Source organism: Pelophylax lessonae (assembly GCF_965119305.1).
Source record: "Pelophylax lessonae genome assembly, chromosome: 1".
NCBI classification, from domain to species: Eukaryota; Metazoa; Chordata; class Amphibia; order Anura; family Ranidae; genus Pelophylax; species Pelophylax lessonae.
Window position 1 is genome coordinate 293935715 of NC_138768.1, and position 17500 is coordinate 293953214.

At 42.7% G+C, this 17500-nt stretch overlaps 1 protein-coding gene across 1 annotated transcript in view; it reads right to left on the minus strand.

Moving 5' to 3' along the window:
* The window catches only part of MYO18B (myosin XVIIIB), an 842989-nt gene that overhangs the window by 146281 nt on the left and 679208 nt on the right, over nt 1–17500 (minus strand). Inside the window, exon 40 of the mRNA XM_082258232.1 lies at nt 3201–3386. Within this exon, the coding sequence (XP_082114358.1) occupies nt 3201–3386 (186 nt within the window). The remainder of the gene's footprint in view (nt 1–3200; nt 3387–17500) is intronic.

Below are 17500 nucleotides of genomic sequence, written 5' to 3' on the forward strand. Positions count from 1 at the left end.
GGCAAAAGCACTGCCTTTTAGCAAATATGCGGGGGTGCCATTAATTCTTAATGGCACCCCTACCCATCTAAAAAAGCAGAACATTTTTGGGTGTGGTAAATCGCAAAAGCACCATGCAAAATTCCGCGTGGCTGCTTTTTTAAAAAGGTGCAGGGACCTTTTTCATTTGTTTCCTGCAGGCACAGCAGCCAATTCAAATGAATAGGCTGCTGTGCCTGCGCAAACATGAGCTGTACATGTGTGAACCTAGCCCAAAGCTGACTTAAAGTTTAAGTTTATTGATTTTTTTTTTTAAAATCAGCACCAGGGATGGTACTTAAATGAATGAAGTGCACTCTATAAATGGAGGATGGGTGGGTTAATGGAAGGTCAGCCTTAGTTTTATTGTGAGAAACCATAGTAGAGTTTCTATAAATGGAGTGTATGTGTGGGGGGGGGGGCTGGCATAGTTGGCACTTTTGTTGAGTATGTGTGACAGGTGATGCCTTGCATATTAATCCCTGCAGAATCAGAAGATCACAGGTGGTGGTGGGTTTCCAGAGGGAAGAGGACTGAGGATTTCCAGTAACAGAGCAGTCACCAGCACATTCTTCGTAAGTGCTGTCCTTGGTGCTGATTTAAAAACAAAATCACTAGACTTCAGCTTTTATCCATTATTATGTCTCTATAGCTACATTCTTTTTAGATGACCCTGGGAAACCTAGTTATATAAAGAATGTGCTGTATTCATTAGGGTGAAAAATAAGCTAATGTTTCATAAACTATAATAGAAACAGTCTGATCAGCGTGAGGTAGTAATTACCATATCAGGTTGCTTTAATAACACAGACAAAAAGAATGTTCAGCTACATAAAATGTATAAAAGGGAAAGGCTATATATCACAGCTTCACACTTTGATGGTATTGTCTTTGCGGCAAATATAAAATGATGGTTGTCACATGGTCTATTTTCAGCCTAACCCGTGACACACTGTGCTTTTTTGCCACTAAATAGACACAAACTGCTTGGCAGCAGCAAAATATGTTTGACTGCTTTATTTTATTGCTTCATTGAATGCGAATTAAACACTTTGAAAAGGAGATTTCAACATCCGACGAGAAAAGAAACAACGAGAAAGAAATATATATTTAATAAGCACGTTTGCTGCAATATGTTAGGTATATAACATGTCCACTGAATAGTTTAATACAGGGAATAATCTGTTATCAGTCAAAAAATGGTAATGTGGCCCCCTTTTTTTTGTTTCATACCTTCATTTCTTTCTGACTTAGGACAGCCACTGGCATCTGATGGAGCGAATAAGAACAATTTCCTTTTTCTAAACTATATGCTGGCCCAGGAGATTTGCTTTATGAGCTAATACCGGCATCCAGCGTTTAATACGCTGGCCTGACAGCAATCAGTTATTACAAGGAATAGTGTTCCAAATCGAGGTAATAAAAAGAAGTCAGATTGAGTTAAGGCCAGCTTCTCACTGGAGGAAATGCAAACAGGAACTTTGATGCAATCAACCCAGCATTTAACACCACAAATGCTGAAGGGTGCACAGTTCATGGCAAAGTGTATCTCCTTAGCTCTCAGTTTTCCATGTTGCTGGAATTAGATTCTTAGATTTCAGTCCTCTGGGATATGAAGCAATATGTCTGTTGCTTCTATATAAAAAAAAAAAGATCCTGCAACTCATTGCTCTACAATGCTTATGCTAGATTTGCTGGTAAACTGTTCGTCCATCAATTTTACACAATATGTTTCTCTTTTTTTTTTTTAACTAGGCTATCAGCTGAATTGTGTACAGTGATTTCCAGACTGCAAGTCCCCACTAGCCTTATTTTAAGTGTTCTTATTCTCAAGTTCTATTTGTAAGTGGTAGCTGGTGGCAACCAATCAGAATTCACGCTTTTAAAGTTTGACTGGTAATAGACAAAGTTTGGGTTTTTGTTAAGAGTTGCTGCATTTATAAATTGGCATGTAAGAATATGAATTCTGTATTGAACAAGTCTGCTAGCACCTATTATTGTTTTCTTCATGTTTATTAGGTTTACTATGTGTAAAGTGGATTTAGTCAATTTGCTCCCTCACAGATTAGTAACTGTAAAAGGCAAAATGGCTCAAGTGTTGGGGGCTTCCGAAATGACAGCTTGACAGCGGCTAAAAGCTAGGCACCATGTATGTGCTCGGTATACAAATAGAAGCAAATGTTGAAATGCTGAAAGCAGCTTAAGGTTTAGTTACAAGATAATATATACAAGACATAATAACATCACTTTCAATTAATCCTTGTACTTTAGTGGCTCAAGCAGAATGTTCCCATTACACACGTTACTGGAAATGGGTGCTGTGGCGACTACCTGCTGAAAACTGGTTTCAACATTAATCAGAGCAACACACCATGGATCTTGAAAAAAATGACCAACACTTTATTAAAGTGATCACAGCCACGAAAGTGCAACATTTCAGAGCCACGCAAAACCCCTTCCTCAGGCATTTGATGATTGTACTTTACTGGGGATACAGGATGACAATTCTTTCCACAGCAAGGCGCAAGTAAATGTTTTTAGGCATTTTGCTACTTTACAACCATCACATCTAATAAAACCTTAAAAAATATCAAAAACCAGGAACAAAAATATAATAAATTGCAGATTATCAGTCTTTTGTATGTGGTGGTGTGGTGACTGCATTTGTTCTCTTTTCTCAGTTTTAACTCTTTATTTTCACCTGTTGATCTGGCCATAAAACAATTTTCTGGTGTAGAGTGAAAAAGCTCACTCATTATGCTGTCCCATTGGAGAAGCAACATTTTCTCTTTAGGACATGACTACAGCAGAACACTACCCCCTCTCCTCTTTTCCATCACATGAAGGGGGGGGGGGGGTAGTACACAGAGGTTATTTGGAACATTGTAACTGATAGGATGCAGTATAAGAAGAGAGAAAGTTATGATCTTACAAGATTTTTGACATGATAAACAGATATTTTATTTCCTTATCAATCAGATAAAACAAGTAATTGTATATTTAACGGACCAATAAGGAAGAAAAGTAATAATATTAGTAAGTTGTTTATTGTTAGGATACATGTATAAGCACCTTAAAGTGTTTGTAAACTCTAAATGAACATTGATGCACATTGAGGAACTGCTTATTGTTGCACGACATTGACTTATCTGCATATGAAAGGGTAAAATGTAGGCACTTACCAGTTCTACACTCCTCCGACTAGACTCCATCTCTCTCTGCATCAACTCATTCATCTCTGCCTTCATTTCCTCCATGCGCATCTGATAATACTTGGCATTTTCTTTCTCTCGAGCTTCAGACTCTGCTGCGTTTTCCAACTCTTCACCCATTTTCATAACACTATCTCTCAGCCTCAGAATCAGCATCTGGATACACAAGACAACACAGTCAATAAATATGAGCATTCTAAATGTAACTCTAACCAAAACTTTTTTTGTTTTGGACAGTCAAGTTTTTATTGGTGTATGTCTTGTTGGGATTTTATCTTACTCCCTGTACTGGGGAGAACACCAGAATTGGAAAAAAAACGACCTCAGAAAGCAGTAGAATTGACAAGGATTCTACTCCGTCCCTCTCTTTCTAAAACGCCCCCCTAAAAAATGGCTGAAGACTGAAACAGCTGAAATACAGAAACATATTTAGAAGTCATAGCTAATCATTATTAATTATCATCATGATCATAATTTAAAAAAATAGCGATCAGCTGAATGTACCTGGCTTTGATTTCGGGAGATTCAGCAACTTTTACCAAAGTTTGGATGTGAAATCCAAACCCTGCTGAAGTCAATGGGAGATGAATTCCAGAAATCAGTGATAGCCATTTTCTAGGTCAATAGTAGGGTTGAGCGGACACCTAGATGTCCGTGTTCGACGGGTTCGGCCGAACTTTAAAAAAAAGTCCGGGTCCGTGTCCCGGACTTTTACCGAACTTTTCCCGGACACCGAACCCCATTGAAGTCAATGGGGACCCGAACTTTAAGGCACTAAAATGGCTCTAAAACACCAAAGGAAAGGGCTAGAGTGCTGCAAATGGCAGCAAAACGTAATTAAGAGCATGGCAAGTGCTCTGCAAACAAATGTGGATAGGGAAATAACTTAAAACAACAAAAAAAAACAGAAAAATAAAACAATGTTCTTCTTCATCTCTGAAGGACGAGGCCCATATGGAGTAGGAGGGAGGTTGAGGTGGTGGTGGATGTGGCGGTGACATAGGCGTGCGCACAGGGTGTGCTGGGTGTGCCTGGGCACACCCTAATCACCTAGGGCACATAGCATTGCCAGTGAGGAGATGGGAAAGATCTCCCTGGGACCTGCTCTGCTCTATTTCTCCTTGCCTACAGGTACATGGCCCCGATACATTACTCTCCCTGCTGGCAAACACATGCATGTGTATTTCAACTTTGGGGTGCACACCTTAATGCAATAGGCTGCGCACACCTATGGGCGGTGTAGGTGGAAGCGGCGGTGGAGGAGGACCAGGGCCGGATTAACAGCATCATGGGCTTGGTGCTGAGGATTTTGAAGGGCCTTAAGGGCCGTGCCTTGCCATGCACCCAGAGGAGGAAGGGTGCAGCCATGCATGCCTAATTCAACATGGGATGCTGTCTCTGAAGCCCATAAACACATCCATGCATCGCCAACTGTCCCTCCTTGTCCGGCCTTCACGCTGTGTGGGGAGGTTCTGAGGGTGCTGCCTGGGGAAGCGAGCATAGAAGCCAGACTTCTGTGTTTACAAGTGACAGAAGAGCGGTAACAGTGAATATGGCCAACCCGGGGCCTATATAAAAGGTAGGGGCCTGGAGCTGCAGCTCCAATAGCCCCTACATTAATCTGGCCCTGAGGAGGAGGACGAGGTAGCCAACACTGCTTCTTTTCAAAAATTTTAAATGAGGGTACACCCCAAAAGAGTGAGAAAGAGCAAAAATGGAACAATGGGTGGGTAAGGTCGGTATCCATTGCTATTCTGCATAAGGTACGGAAAAGTCCCGTGGGATCCATGCCTGGTTCATTTTAATGAACGTGAGCTTGTCCACATTGTCTCTGGACAGGCGGCTGCGCTTGTCTGTTATAACGCCCCCAGCCGTGCTAAATACCCGTTTAGATAATACACTGGCTGCAGGGCACGCCAGCACCTCCAAGGCGTAAAGGGCAAGCTCAGGCCATGTGCCCAATTTGGAGACCCAGAAGTTGAAGGGGGCAGACCCGTCATTCACTACATGTAGGCGTGTGCACACATACTGCTCCACCATGTTGGTAAAATGCTGCCTCCTGCTAAGACGTTCCATCTGAGCTGCTGGTGCTGCTGTTTGTTGTGGCGTGCTGACAAAGCTTTTCCACATTTCGGCCATGCTAACCCTGCCTTCTGAGGTGCTGGCGGTGCCCTGGTTGCGTTGGCGACCTCCTCCTCCTCCTCCTCTGCCTTGTGCTTCCACTGTGGCCCCGCTGTCAGATGGGAATGCCAGCAGCATGGCGTCTACCAGCGTGCGCTTGTACTCGCGCATCTTGCGATCGCGCTCCAGTGAGTGAATTAAGGACGGTACGTTGTCCTTGTAACGGGGATCCAGCAGCGTGGCCACCCAGTAATCAGCACAAGTTAGAATGTGGGCAACTCGGCGGTCGTTGTGGAGACACTGCAGCATGTAATCGCTCATGTGTGCCAGGCTGCCCAGAGGCGACGAAAGGCTGTCCTCTGTGGGAGGTGTATCGTCCGTGTCCTCTGTATCCCCCCAGCCACGCACCAGTGATGGCCATGAGCTGGCCTGGGTGCCACCCTGCTGTGAACATGGTTCCATCTCCTCCTCCAGCTCCTCCTCCTCCTCATCCTCCTCATCCTCCAGAACTGTGCCCCTGCTGGACAATTGTGTCCCTGGCGTTTGTGTGTGCAGGAACCCACCCTCGGAGCCCCTTGCGAATGACTGCCCTGAAAGCCTTTGAAATGTTACCTCTTCATCCTCCTCCTCCTCCTCCTCATCCTGTGCCACATCCTCTTCCATCATCGCCCAAATTGTTTTTTCAAGGAGGCATAGAAGTGGGATAGTTAAGCTGAGAATGGCGTCATTGCCACTGGCCATGTTGGTGGAGTACCCAAAACAGCGCAACAAGGCACAATATATGCAAATGTCAAATATGCAAACTATGCCGCAATTTAATGTTTTTTACACCAAAAGGGTGTGTATTGAATAGCGGAATAGGATAAAAAACTGTGTATCTCACACGTACAAACACAGACTAGGCCCGATTAAATTTTTTCCTACCCTAAAGGGAGGATGAGGAAGAGGAGTATGGAACATGCAGCACCCTCAAATCTTCAGAAGTATGAGATGAACCCCAAAAACTTGGAAAGGTGGATCTCTCTCACACGTACCAACACAGACTATCCCCCAATTTAACTGATCCCCAAAGGTTTTTGATTAAATAGCGGAATAGAAAATATGATCCAAAAAAAGTGTATGTATATCACACGTACACAACCACACTAGGCCCCAATTACTATTGTTTGTACCCCTAAAAGGCTAGATGAGGAGTAGGGGGGGTATGGAACAGGCAGCACCCTCAAACCTTCAGAAGTATGAGATGAACCCCAACAACTTGGAAAGGTGGATCTCTCTCACACGTACCAACACAGACTATCCCCCAATTTAACTGATCCCCAAAGGTTTTTGATTAAATAGCGGAATAGAAAATATGATCCAAAAAAAGTGTATGTATATCACACGTACACAACCACACTAGGCCCCAATTACTATTGTTTGTACCCCTAAAAGGCTAGATGAGGAGTAGGGGGGGTATGGAACAGGCAGCACCCTCAAACCTTCAGAAGTATGAGATGAACCCCAACAACTTGGAAAGGTGGATCTCTCTCACACGTACCAACACAGACTATCCCCCAATTTAACTGATCCCCAAAGGTTTTTGATTAAATAGCGGAATAGAAAATATGATCCAAAAAAAGTGTATGTATATCACACGTACACAACCACACTAGGCCCCAATTACTATTGTTTGTACCCCTAAAAGGCTAGATGAGGAGTAGGGGGGGTATGGAACAGGCAGCACCCTCAAACCTTCAGAAGTATGAGATGAACCCCAACAACTTGGAAAGGTGGATCTCTCTCATACGTACCAACACAGACTATCCCCCAATTTAACTGATCCCCAAAGGTTTTTGATTAAATAGCGGAATAGAAAATATGATCCAAAAAAAGTGTATGTATATCACACGTACACAACCACACTGGGCCCCAATTACTATTGTTTGTACCCCTAAAAGGCTAGATGAGGAGTAGGGGGAGTATGGAACAGGCAGCACCCTCAAACCTTCAGAAGTATGAGATGAACCCCAACAACTTGGAAAGGTGGATCTCTCTCACACGTACCAACACAGACTATCCCCCAATTTAACTGATCCCCAAAGGTTTTTGATTAAATAGCGGAATAGAAAATATGATCCAAAAAAAGTGTATGTATATCACACGTACACAACCACACTAGGCCCCAATTACTATTGTTTGTACCCCTAAAAGGCTAGGAGTAGGGGGAGTATGGAACAGGCAGCACCCTCAAACCTTCAGAAGTATGAGATGAACCCCAACAACTTGGAAAGGTGGATCTCTCTCACACGTACCAACACAGACTATCCCCCAATTTAACTGATCCCCAAAGGTTTTTGATTAAATAGCGGAATAGAAAATATGATCATAAAAAAAGTGTATGTATATCACACGTACACAACCACACTAGGCCCCAATTACTATTGTTTGTACCCCTAAAAGGCTAGATGAGGAGTAGGGGGGGTATGGAACAGGCAGCACCCTCAAACCTTCAGAAGTATGAGATGAACCCCAACAACTTGGAAAGGTGGATCTCTCTCACACGTACCAACACAGACTATCCCCCAATTTAACTGATCCCCAAAGGTTTTTGATTAAATAGCGGAATAGAAAATATGATCCAAAAAAAGTGTATGTATATCACACGTACACAACCACACTAGGCCCCAATTACTATTGTTTGTACCCCTAAAAGGCTAGGAGTAGGGGGAGTATGGAACAGGCAGCACCCTCAAACCTTCAGAAGTATGAGATGAACCCCAACAACTTGGAAAGGTGGATCTCTCTCACACGTACCAACACAGACTATCCCCCAATTTAACTGATCCCCAAAGGTTTTTGATTAAATAGCGGAATAGAAAATATGATCCAAAAAAAGTGTATGTATATCACACGTACACAACCACACTAGGCCCCAATTACTATTGTTTGTACCCCTAAAAGGCTAGATGAGGAGTAGGGGGAGTATGGAACAGGCAGCACCCTCAAACCTTCAGAAGTATGAGATGAACCCCAACAACTTGGAAAGGTGGATCTCTCTCACACGTACCAACACAGACTATCCCCCAATTTAACTGATCCCCAAAGGTTTTTGATTAAATAGCGGAATAGAAAATATGATCCAAAAAAAGTGTATGTATATCACACGTACACAACCACACTAGGCCCCAATTACTATTGTTTGTACCCCTAAAAGGCTAGATGAGGAGTAGGGGGGGTATGGAACAGGCAGCACCCTCAAACCTTCAGAAGTATGAGATGAACCCCAACAACTTGGAAAGGTGGATCTCTCTCACACGTACCAACACAGACTATCCCCCAATTTAACTGATCCCCAAAGGTTTTTGATTAAATAGCGGAATAGAAAATATGATCCAAAAAAAGTGTATGTATATCACACGTACACAACCACACTAGGCCCCAATTACTATTGTTTGTACCCCTAAAAGGCTAGGAGTAGGGGGAGTATGGAACAGGCAGCACCCTCAAACCTTCAGAAGTATGAGATGAACCCCAACAACTTGGAAAGGTGGATCTCTCTCACACGTACCAACACAGACTATCCCCCAATTTAACTGATCCCCAAAGGTTTTTGATTAAATAGCGGAATAGAAAATATGATCCAAAAAAAGTGTATGTATATCACACGTACACAACCACACTGGGCCCCAATTACTATTGTTTGTACCCCTAAAAGGCTAGATGAGGAGTAGGGGGAGTATGGAACAGGCAGCACCCTCAAACCTTCAGAAGTATGAGATGAACCCCAACAACTTGGAAAGGTGGATCTCTCTCACACGTACCAACACAGACTATCCCCCAATTTAACTGATCCCCAAAGGTTTTTGATTAAATAGCGGAATAGAAAATATGATCCAAAAAAAGTGTATGTATATCACACGTACACAACCACACTAGGCCCCAATTACTATTGTTTGTACCCCTAAAAGGCTAGGAGTAGGGGGAGTATGGAACAGGCAGCACCCTCAAACCTTCAGAAGTATGAGATGAACCCCAACAACTTGGAAAGGTGGATCTCTCTCACACGTACCAACACAGACTATCCCCCAATTTAACTGATCCCCAAAGGTTTTTGATTAAATAGCGGAATAGAAAATATGATCCAAAAAAAGTGTATGTATATCACACGTACACAACCACACTAGGCCCCAATTACTATTGTTTGTACCCCTAAAAGGCTAGATGAGGAGTAGGGGGAGTATGGAACAGGCAGCACCCTCAAACCTTCAGAAGTATGAGATGAACCCCAACAACTTGGAAAGGTGGATCTCTCTCACACGTACCAACACAGACTATCCCCCAATTTAACTGATCCCCAAAGGTTTTTGATTAAATAGCGGAATAGAAAATATGATCCAAAAAAAGTGTATGTATATCACACGTACACAACCACACTAGGCCCCAATTACTATTGTTTGTACCCCTAAAAGGCTAGATGAGGAGTAGGGGGGGTATGGAACAGGCAGCACCCTCAAACCTTCAGAAGTATAAGATGAACCCCAACAACTTGGAAAGGTGGATCTCTCTCACACGTACCAACACAGACTATCCCCCAATTTAACTGATCCCCAAAGGTTTTTGATTAAATAGCGGAATAGAAAATATGATCCAAAAAAAGTGTATGTATATCACACGTACACAACCACACTAGGCCCCAATTACTATTGTTTGTACCCCTAAAAGGCTAGGAGTAGGGGGAGTATGGAACAGGCAGCACCCTCAAACCTTCAGAAGTATGAGATGAACCCCAACAACTTGGAAAGGTGGATCTCTCTCACACGTACCAACACAGACTATCCCCCAATTTAACTGATCCCCAAAGGTTTTTGATTAAATAGCGGAATAGAAAATATGATCCAAAAAAAGTGTATGTATATCACACGTACACAACCACACTGGGCCCCAATTACTATTGTTTGTACCCCTAAAAGGCTAGATGAGGAGTAGGGGGAGTATGGAACAGGCAGCACCCTCAAACCTTCAGAAGTATGAGATGAACCCCAACAACTTGGAAAGGTGGATCTCTCTCACACGTACCAACACAGACTATCCCCCAATTTAACTGATCCCCAAAGGTTTTTGATTAAATAGCGGAATAGAAAATATGATCCAAAAAAAGTGTATGTATATCACACGTACACAACCACACTAGGCCCCAATTACTATTGTTTGTACCCCTAAAAGGCTAGATGAGGAGTAGGGGGGGTATGGAACAGGCAGCACCCTCAAACCTTCAGAAGTATGAGATGAACCCCAACAACTTGGAAAGGTGGATCTCTCTCACACGTACCAACACAGACTATCCCCCAATTTAACTGATCCCCAAAGGTTTTTGATTAAATAGCGGAATAGAAAATATGATCCAAAAAAAGTGTATGTATATCACACGTACACAACCACACTGGGCCCCAATTACTATTGTTTGTACCCCTAAAAGGCTAGGAGTAGGGGGAGTATGGAACAGGCAGCACCCTCAAACCTTCAGAAGTATGAGATGAACCCCAACAACTTGGAAAGGTGGATCTCTCTCACACGTACCAACACAGACTATCCCCCAATTTAACTGATCCCCAAAGGTTTTTGATTAAATAGCGGAATAGAAAATATGATCCAAAAAAAGTGTATGTATATCACACGTACACAACCACACTAGGCCCCAATTACTATTGTTTGTACCCCTAAAAGGCTAGATGAGGAGTAGGGGGAGTATGGAACAGGCAGCACCCTCAAACCTTCAGAAGTATGAGATGAACCCCAACAACTTGGAAAGGTGGATCTCTCTCACACGTACCAACACAGACTATCCCCCAATTTAACTGATCCCCAAAGGTTTTTGATTAAATAGCGGAATAGAAAATATGATCCAAAAAAAGTGTATGTATATCACACGTACACAACCACACTAGGCCCCAATTACTATTGTTTGTACCCCTAAAAGGCTAGATGAGGAGTAGGGGGGGTATGGAACAGGCAGCACCCTCAAACCTTCAGAAGTATGAGATGAACCCCAACAACTTGGAAAGGTGGATCTCTCTCACACGTACCAACACAGACTATCCCCCAATTTAACTGATCCCCAAAGGTTTTTGATTAAATAGCGGAATAGAAAATATGATCCAAAAAAAGTGTATGTATATCACACGTACACAACCACACTAGGCCCCAATTACTATTGTTTGTACCCCTAAAAGGCTAGATGAGGAGTAGGGGGGGTATGGAACAGGCAGCACCCTCAAATCTTCAGAAGTATGAGATGAACCCCAAAAACTTGGAAAGGTGGATCTCTCTCACACGTACCAACACAGACTATCCCCCAATTTAACTGATCCCCAAAGGTTTTTGATTAAATAGCGGAATAGAAAATATGATCCAAAAAAAGTGTATGTATATCACACGTACACAACCACACTAGGCCCCAATTACTATTGTTTGTACCCCTAAAAGGCTAGATGAGGAGTAGGGGGGGTATGGAACAGGCAGCACCCTCAAACCTTCAGAAGTATGAGATGAACCCCAACAACTTGGAAAGGTGGATCTCTCTCACACGTACCAACACAGACTATCCCCCAATTTAACTGATCCCCAAAGGTTTTTGATTAAATAGCGGAATAGAAAATATGATCCAAAAAAAGTGTATGTATATCACACGTACACAACCACACTAGGCCCCAATTACTATTGTTTGTACCCCTAAAAGGCTAGGAGTAGGGGGAGTATGGAACAGGCAGCACCCTCAAACCTTCAGAAGTATGAGATGAACCCCAACAACTTGGAAAGGTGGATCTCTCTCACACGTACCAACACAGACTATCCCCCAATTTAACTGATCCCCAAAGGTTTTTGATTAAATAGCGGAATAGAAAATATGATCCAAAAAAAGTGTATGTATATCACACGTACACAACCACACTAGGCCCCAATTACTATTGTTTGTACCCCTAAAAGGCTAGATGAGGAGTAGGGGGAGTATGGAACAGGCAGCACCCTCAAATCTTCAGAAGTATGAGATTGTGTTCACTGTACCCCACAAAGATTGAGTTCACTGCACCCCACAATGATTGTGTTCACTGCACCCCACAAAGATTGTGTTCACTGCACCTCACAAAGATTGTGTTCACTGTACCCCCCAAAGATTGTGTTCACTGCACCCCACAAAGATTCTGTTCACTGTACCCCACAAAGATTGTGTTCACTGCACCCTAAAAGGATGTTGTTCACTGCACCCCACAAAGATTGTGTTCACTGCACCCTAAAAGGATGTTGTTCACTGCACCCCAAAAAGATTGTGTTCACTGTACCCCCCCAAAGATTGTGTTCACTGCACCCCACAAAGATTGTGTTCACTGCACCCCAAAAAGATTGTGTTCACTGTACCCCCCAAAGATTGTGTTCACTGCACCCCAAAAAGATTGTGTTCACTGTACCCCCCAAAGATTGTGTTCACTGCACCCCACAAAGATTCTGTTCACTGTACCCCACAAAGATTGTGTTCACTGCACCCCAAAAAGATTGTGTTCACTGTACCCCCCCAAAGATTGTGTTCACTGCACCCCACAAAGATTCTGTTCACTGCACCCCACAAAGGATTTTGTTCACTGCACCCCAAAAAGATTGTGTTCACTGCACCCCAAAAAGGATTTTGATCACTGCACCCCAAAAAGGATGTTGTTCACTGCACCCCAAAAATGATTTTGTTCACTCCACCCCAAAAAGATTGTGTTCACTGCACCCCACAAAGATTGTGTTCACTGCACCCCAAAAAGATTGTGTTCACTGTACCCCCCAAAGATTGTGTTCACTGCACCCCACAAAGATTCTGTTCACTGTACCCCACAAAGATTGTGTTCACTGCACCCCAAAAAGATTGTGTTCACTGCACCCCAAAAAGGATGTTGTTCACTGCACCCCAAAAAGGATGTTGTTCACTCCACCCCAAAAAGATTGTGTTCACTGCACCCCACAAAGATTGTGTTCACTGCACCCCAAAAAGATTGTGTTCACTGCACCCCAAAAATGATTTTGTTCACTGCACCCCAAAAAGGATTTTGTTCACTGCACCCCAAAAAGGATGTTGTTCACTCCACCCCAAAAAGATTGTGTTCACTGCACCCCAAAAAGATTGTGTTCACTGCACCCCACAAAGGATTTTGTTCACTGCACCCCAAAAAGATTGTGTTCACTGCACCCCAAAAAGGATGTTGTTCACTGCACCCCAAAAAGGATTTTGTTCACTGCACCCCAAAAAGATTGTGTTCACTGCACCCCACAAAGGATTTTGTTCACTGCACCCCACAAAGATTGTGTTCACTGCACACCAAAAAGGATTGTGTTCACTGCACCCCAAAAAGATTTTGTTCACTGCACCCCAAAAAGATTGTGTTCACTGCAGCCCAAAAAGATTGTGTTCACTGCAGCCCAAAAAGATTGTGTTCACTGCAGCCCAAAAAGATTGTGTTCACTGCAGCTCACACACAGAAAAATTGATGTGGATCACTGACACCTGCCTATCTCCAATCCCACACCACACAGCAATATCGATTGTAGTTTGTAGAACACAGTTTCCCTAAAATTCAGCAGACTCTGTCCCTAACAGGATTGAGAAGAGATCGTAGATCAGGATTGAGTGCAGATTCACCCCACCCCCCACACAGCAATATCGATTGTAGTTTGTAGAAGACACTGACCCTATAATTCAGCAGACTCTATCCCTAAAATGCCTACAACTCGCCCTGCCTAAACACTCCGACCTGTCCCTCAATTCTATCCGGACACAAATGGTTTTTTCCTGCCTATCTTTCCCTAATCAGCAGCCAGCACATTGATGTGTGCTCTGTCCCTTAGCTAAGCAGCAGAATGACGCTGCTGCGGCGGCTGCCTCGAACTTATAAAGACTTGGTCACATGCTTCAGACGGCCAATCACAGCTACTAAGACATTTGCAGGCATGGCTGGGATGGCTTAAGGCACACCAGTTAAACGATTGTTGATTGGCTGTTGAAAGCCCGCCATGAAAAGAGCGCCAAAGCATGCAAAACCCGGAAATAAAACGACCGAACACGGATTTTTACCCGAACATACAGTAAAGTGTCCGTGTCCGTGTTCGGGTAAAAAAAATCCAATTATTCGGTACGAACACGAATAATACAGTCCGTGTTCGCTCAACACTAGTCAATAGGCAAAGGATTGTCAAACAAATGGCATGGGGTTGGGCACTGACAAATCCATTCAGCATGGAGCAGTAATATTAATAATACTTTAATGAAACAGTAAAAATGAAACATATAACAGACATATACAAAGAAAAGGATAGAGTTTTAATTGCAGGTAAATGACAACTTCCTGACACGTCTTTCTGTTTTTAATTGATGCAGCTGGGAATTCCCTTCACATATTCCAGACCCTATCCTAGATCAAGCTCTGGTATATATGTTAATGGAGACCCCACACAAAAAAGAGGGGGTTCCCCTAAAAACCTTGTCAGATCATTATCTGAGCATGTGGCCTGGCAAGATAAAGAAGGAGAAAGGGGAGAATGAGCATGCGCTTATCCTGAATCATACCTGTACCAGGCCACAAACCCTCAACATGGGAAAGGTCACTTTGCTGAGGGGAATCATCCTGGCAAAGCACCTTGTTCCTGTGTTGATAAGGACAAAGGCTTTTTCCCTACAGCCCCTATATTGGTGGTCCCTAGATACTGCCCCACCATGCGAATGAGTGATATATAATACCCCTACTCATGCACAAAAAAGTGAATGATCAATCACTATATATATTTATATATAGGTCCGTCTTTTGCCAGCAGCAATCACTTTTCCTATTCAGATTATAATAGATTGATTTTTTTTTTTATTATATAGCTTACAATATATGGGGGCATCTGTTATTGCTATTGCCATTGCCATTATTATCGCTACTACTATTTGGTATCATTAATTTCTGAGCACTTCATATATTTCATTGTTTTTTTGTCTGCATATGTTTTTGATAGCTGGGTCTGATTGCTACTTTACAAATATTAACCCAAGGAGCCCTGGCCCCACCCCCTACTTTAGAAGGAGAGAGATGGGGCTCAAAATCTATCTTCATAGTTATGTGTTAGTTCTGGTGAAGAAGGTTCTTCCCTTGAAATGTGTAAGCCTCAATTCCAGTAAATGAGCATAATTTGATCACTGCTAAAGAATTATATTAACTGGATTTTATTAATGTGCCTGAACTTACATATTCTTGTGTATATATTGGAATTCCTTTTTATTCTAATAAATCACTCATATGGTAATATAAGTGGATGATGAACTCTCTCTTTTGTTCATGGTATAGCTACTGTGTCTAAGTTTTCCCCCTATCTGAAGAGGGCAGCAAGGCCTACACATTACCTGGAAATTCTAGGATAACATCAGAAGAATCCTTCTTTACTTTGACTGTAATAATACGGAGTGCCCAGTGTCCTTTAGTACTGTCAGCAATTTTGTTTTGATATTATTTTATATATACACAGGGCTTTCTCAGAGAATAGGTGCAGAAACTCAACCACACCCCCACCACAACCCCCCCCCCTCCTCAGGGATAGAGCACACCACACAAAAGGGTGGGTGTGGTCAAATTGTACTAACAATGGGAGGGCATTGTTAAATACAATGAGTGCATTATGCACAGGGTTTATATTTACACTACACATAGAGTGCAGGGTCCAGGAATGTGCTACATACCGGGTGCAGGACACATGAGTGCACTATGTGCAGGGTGCAGGGTTTAGAAGTGTGCTGTGTACAGAATGCAGGACTCAGGAGTGTGCTATGTACAGGGTGCAGGACTTATGAGTACACTATGTGCAGGGTGCCGGGTTGAGGAGTGTGCTACATACAGATTGCAAGACTAAGGAGTGCACTATGTACATGTTCCAGGATACAGAAGTGCACTATGGACAGATTGCAGGGCTCAGGAATGCACTATGTACACTATGTACAGGGTGCAAGGCTCAAGAGTTCCCTATGTACAGCATAGAAGGCTCAAGAGTTCACTATGTACAGGGTGCAAGGCTCAAGAGTTAGCTATGTACAGAGTGCAAAATTATATACTGCATGCGTTACAGGTCAGAAGAGAGGAGAGGAGGGAGGGGCTGCTAAAGAAGAGCAGCTACAAATTAGCAGCAGGCTTTAGAAGGAGCCTCCACTGGGACAGTGGAGAAGCTGTGCTTATCCTCCCGTCCCTCCCTGCTCTGCTCTCATACAGATACCACAGTGCAGGGAGGGCTGTGGGCACCGTCAGGAGAGGAGCGCTGTCACCTGTACGTACAGAAGCTTGGCTTCTGTGTTAGGAAGTGAAAGCAGTGAGCGGCGGGCAAGGGGCTATCGCTGTAGGTAGCGGAACTCAATTCTCAATTTTGGCATGTTGCAGCAAAAGAAAGCCGTGTGTGTGTGTATATATATAAATTAAAAAAAATAAAATATATATATATATAATCTAAAGGTGTGTTCCCACTGTGTTCCTAGATATGAGTGCCCCATCCCGATATGAGAGACATATTTGGAGATTCCCCTTGGGGTGGGACTTTGAAGGCCACTCAAAAATATACAAAAAAAAGTATTGAATATAAATAAATTTTATTACAAAAAAAGAAAAATATAATCAAAAATAATCATACATAAGTATATAGGTATACAGTGATAATTGATAAAATTACTGGCAAAACTGGTAAAGGTGTGCAAATCACTCAACCAATTATTCCATGCAAGATCCGACGTTTCAAGGTGAGAACCTCTTCTTCAGGGATTTTTTGGGAATAATTTTTCTGTAAGTATTGGAAAGATATATCAAAGCAAACAATTGTCGCTACAATACAATATAATGACAGAATACTTAGTCTGAACATGTTTTAAAGTGTGACACACAGCCTTATAAATATATAAATAATTGTATACACTTACATGGTTGAAGGACACATGAACACCAAAATTGTTTTGAAAAAGCAAGTACAAAGGTACTTTTTCATGTGGTGCATGCCATTATTGCAGATATATGCATACCTTGCAGAACCCTATCCTCCCTAATGGTCTAAAGTTTAAAGCTAAGCATTTTGTGAATTGCAGGACCTTCGGGGTCGTATACCTTCTGATCTGCGAATGTAAA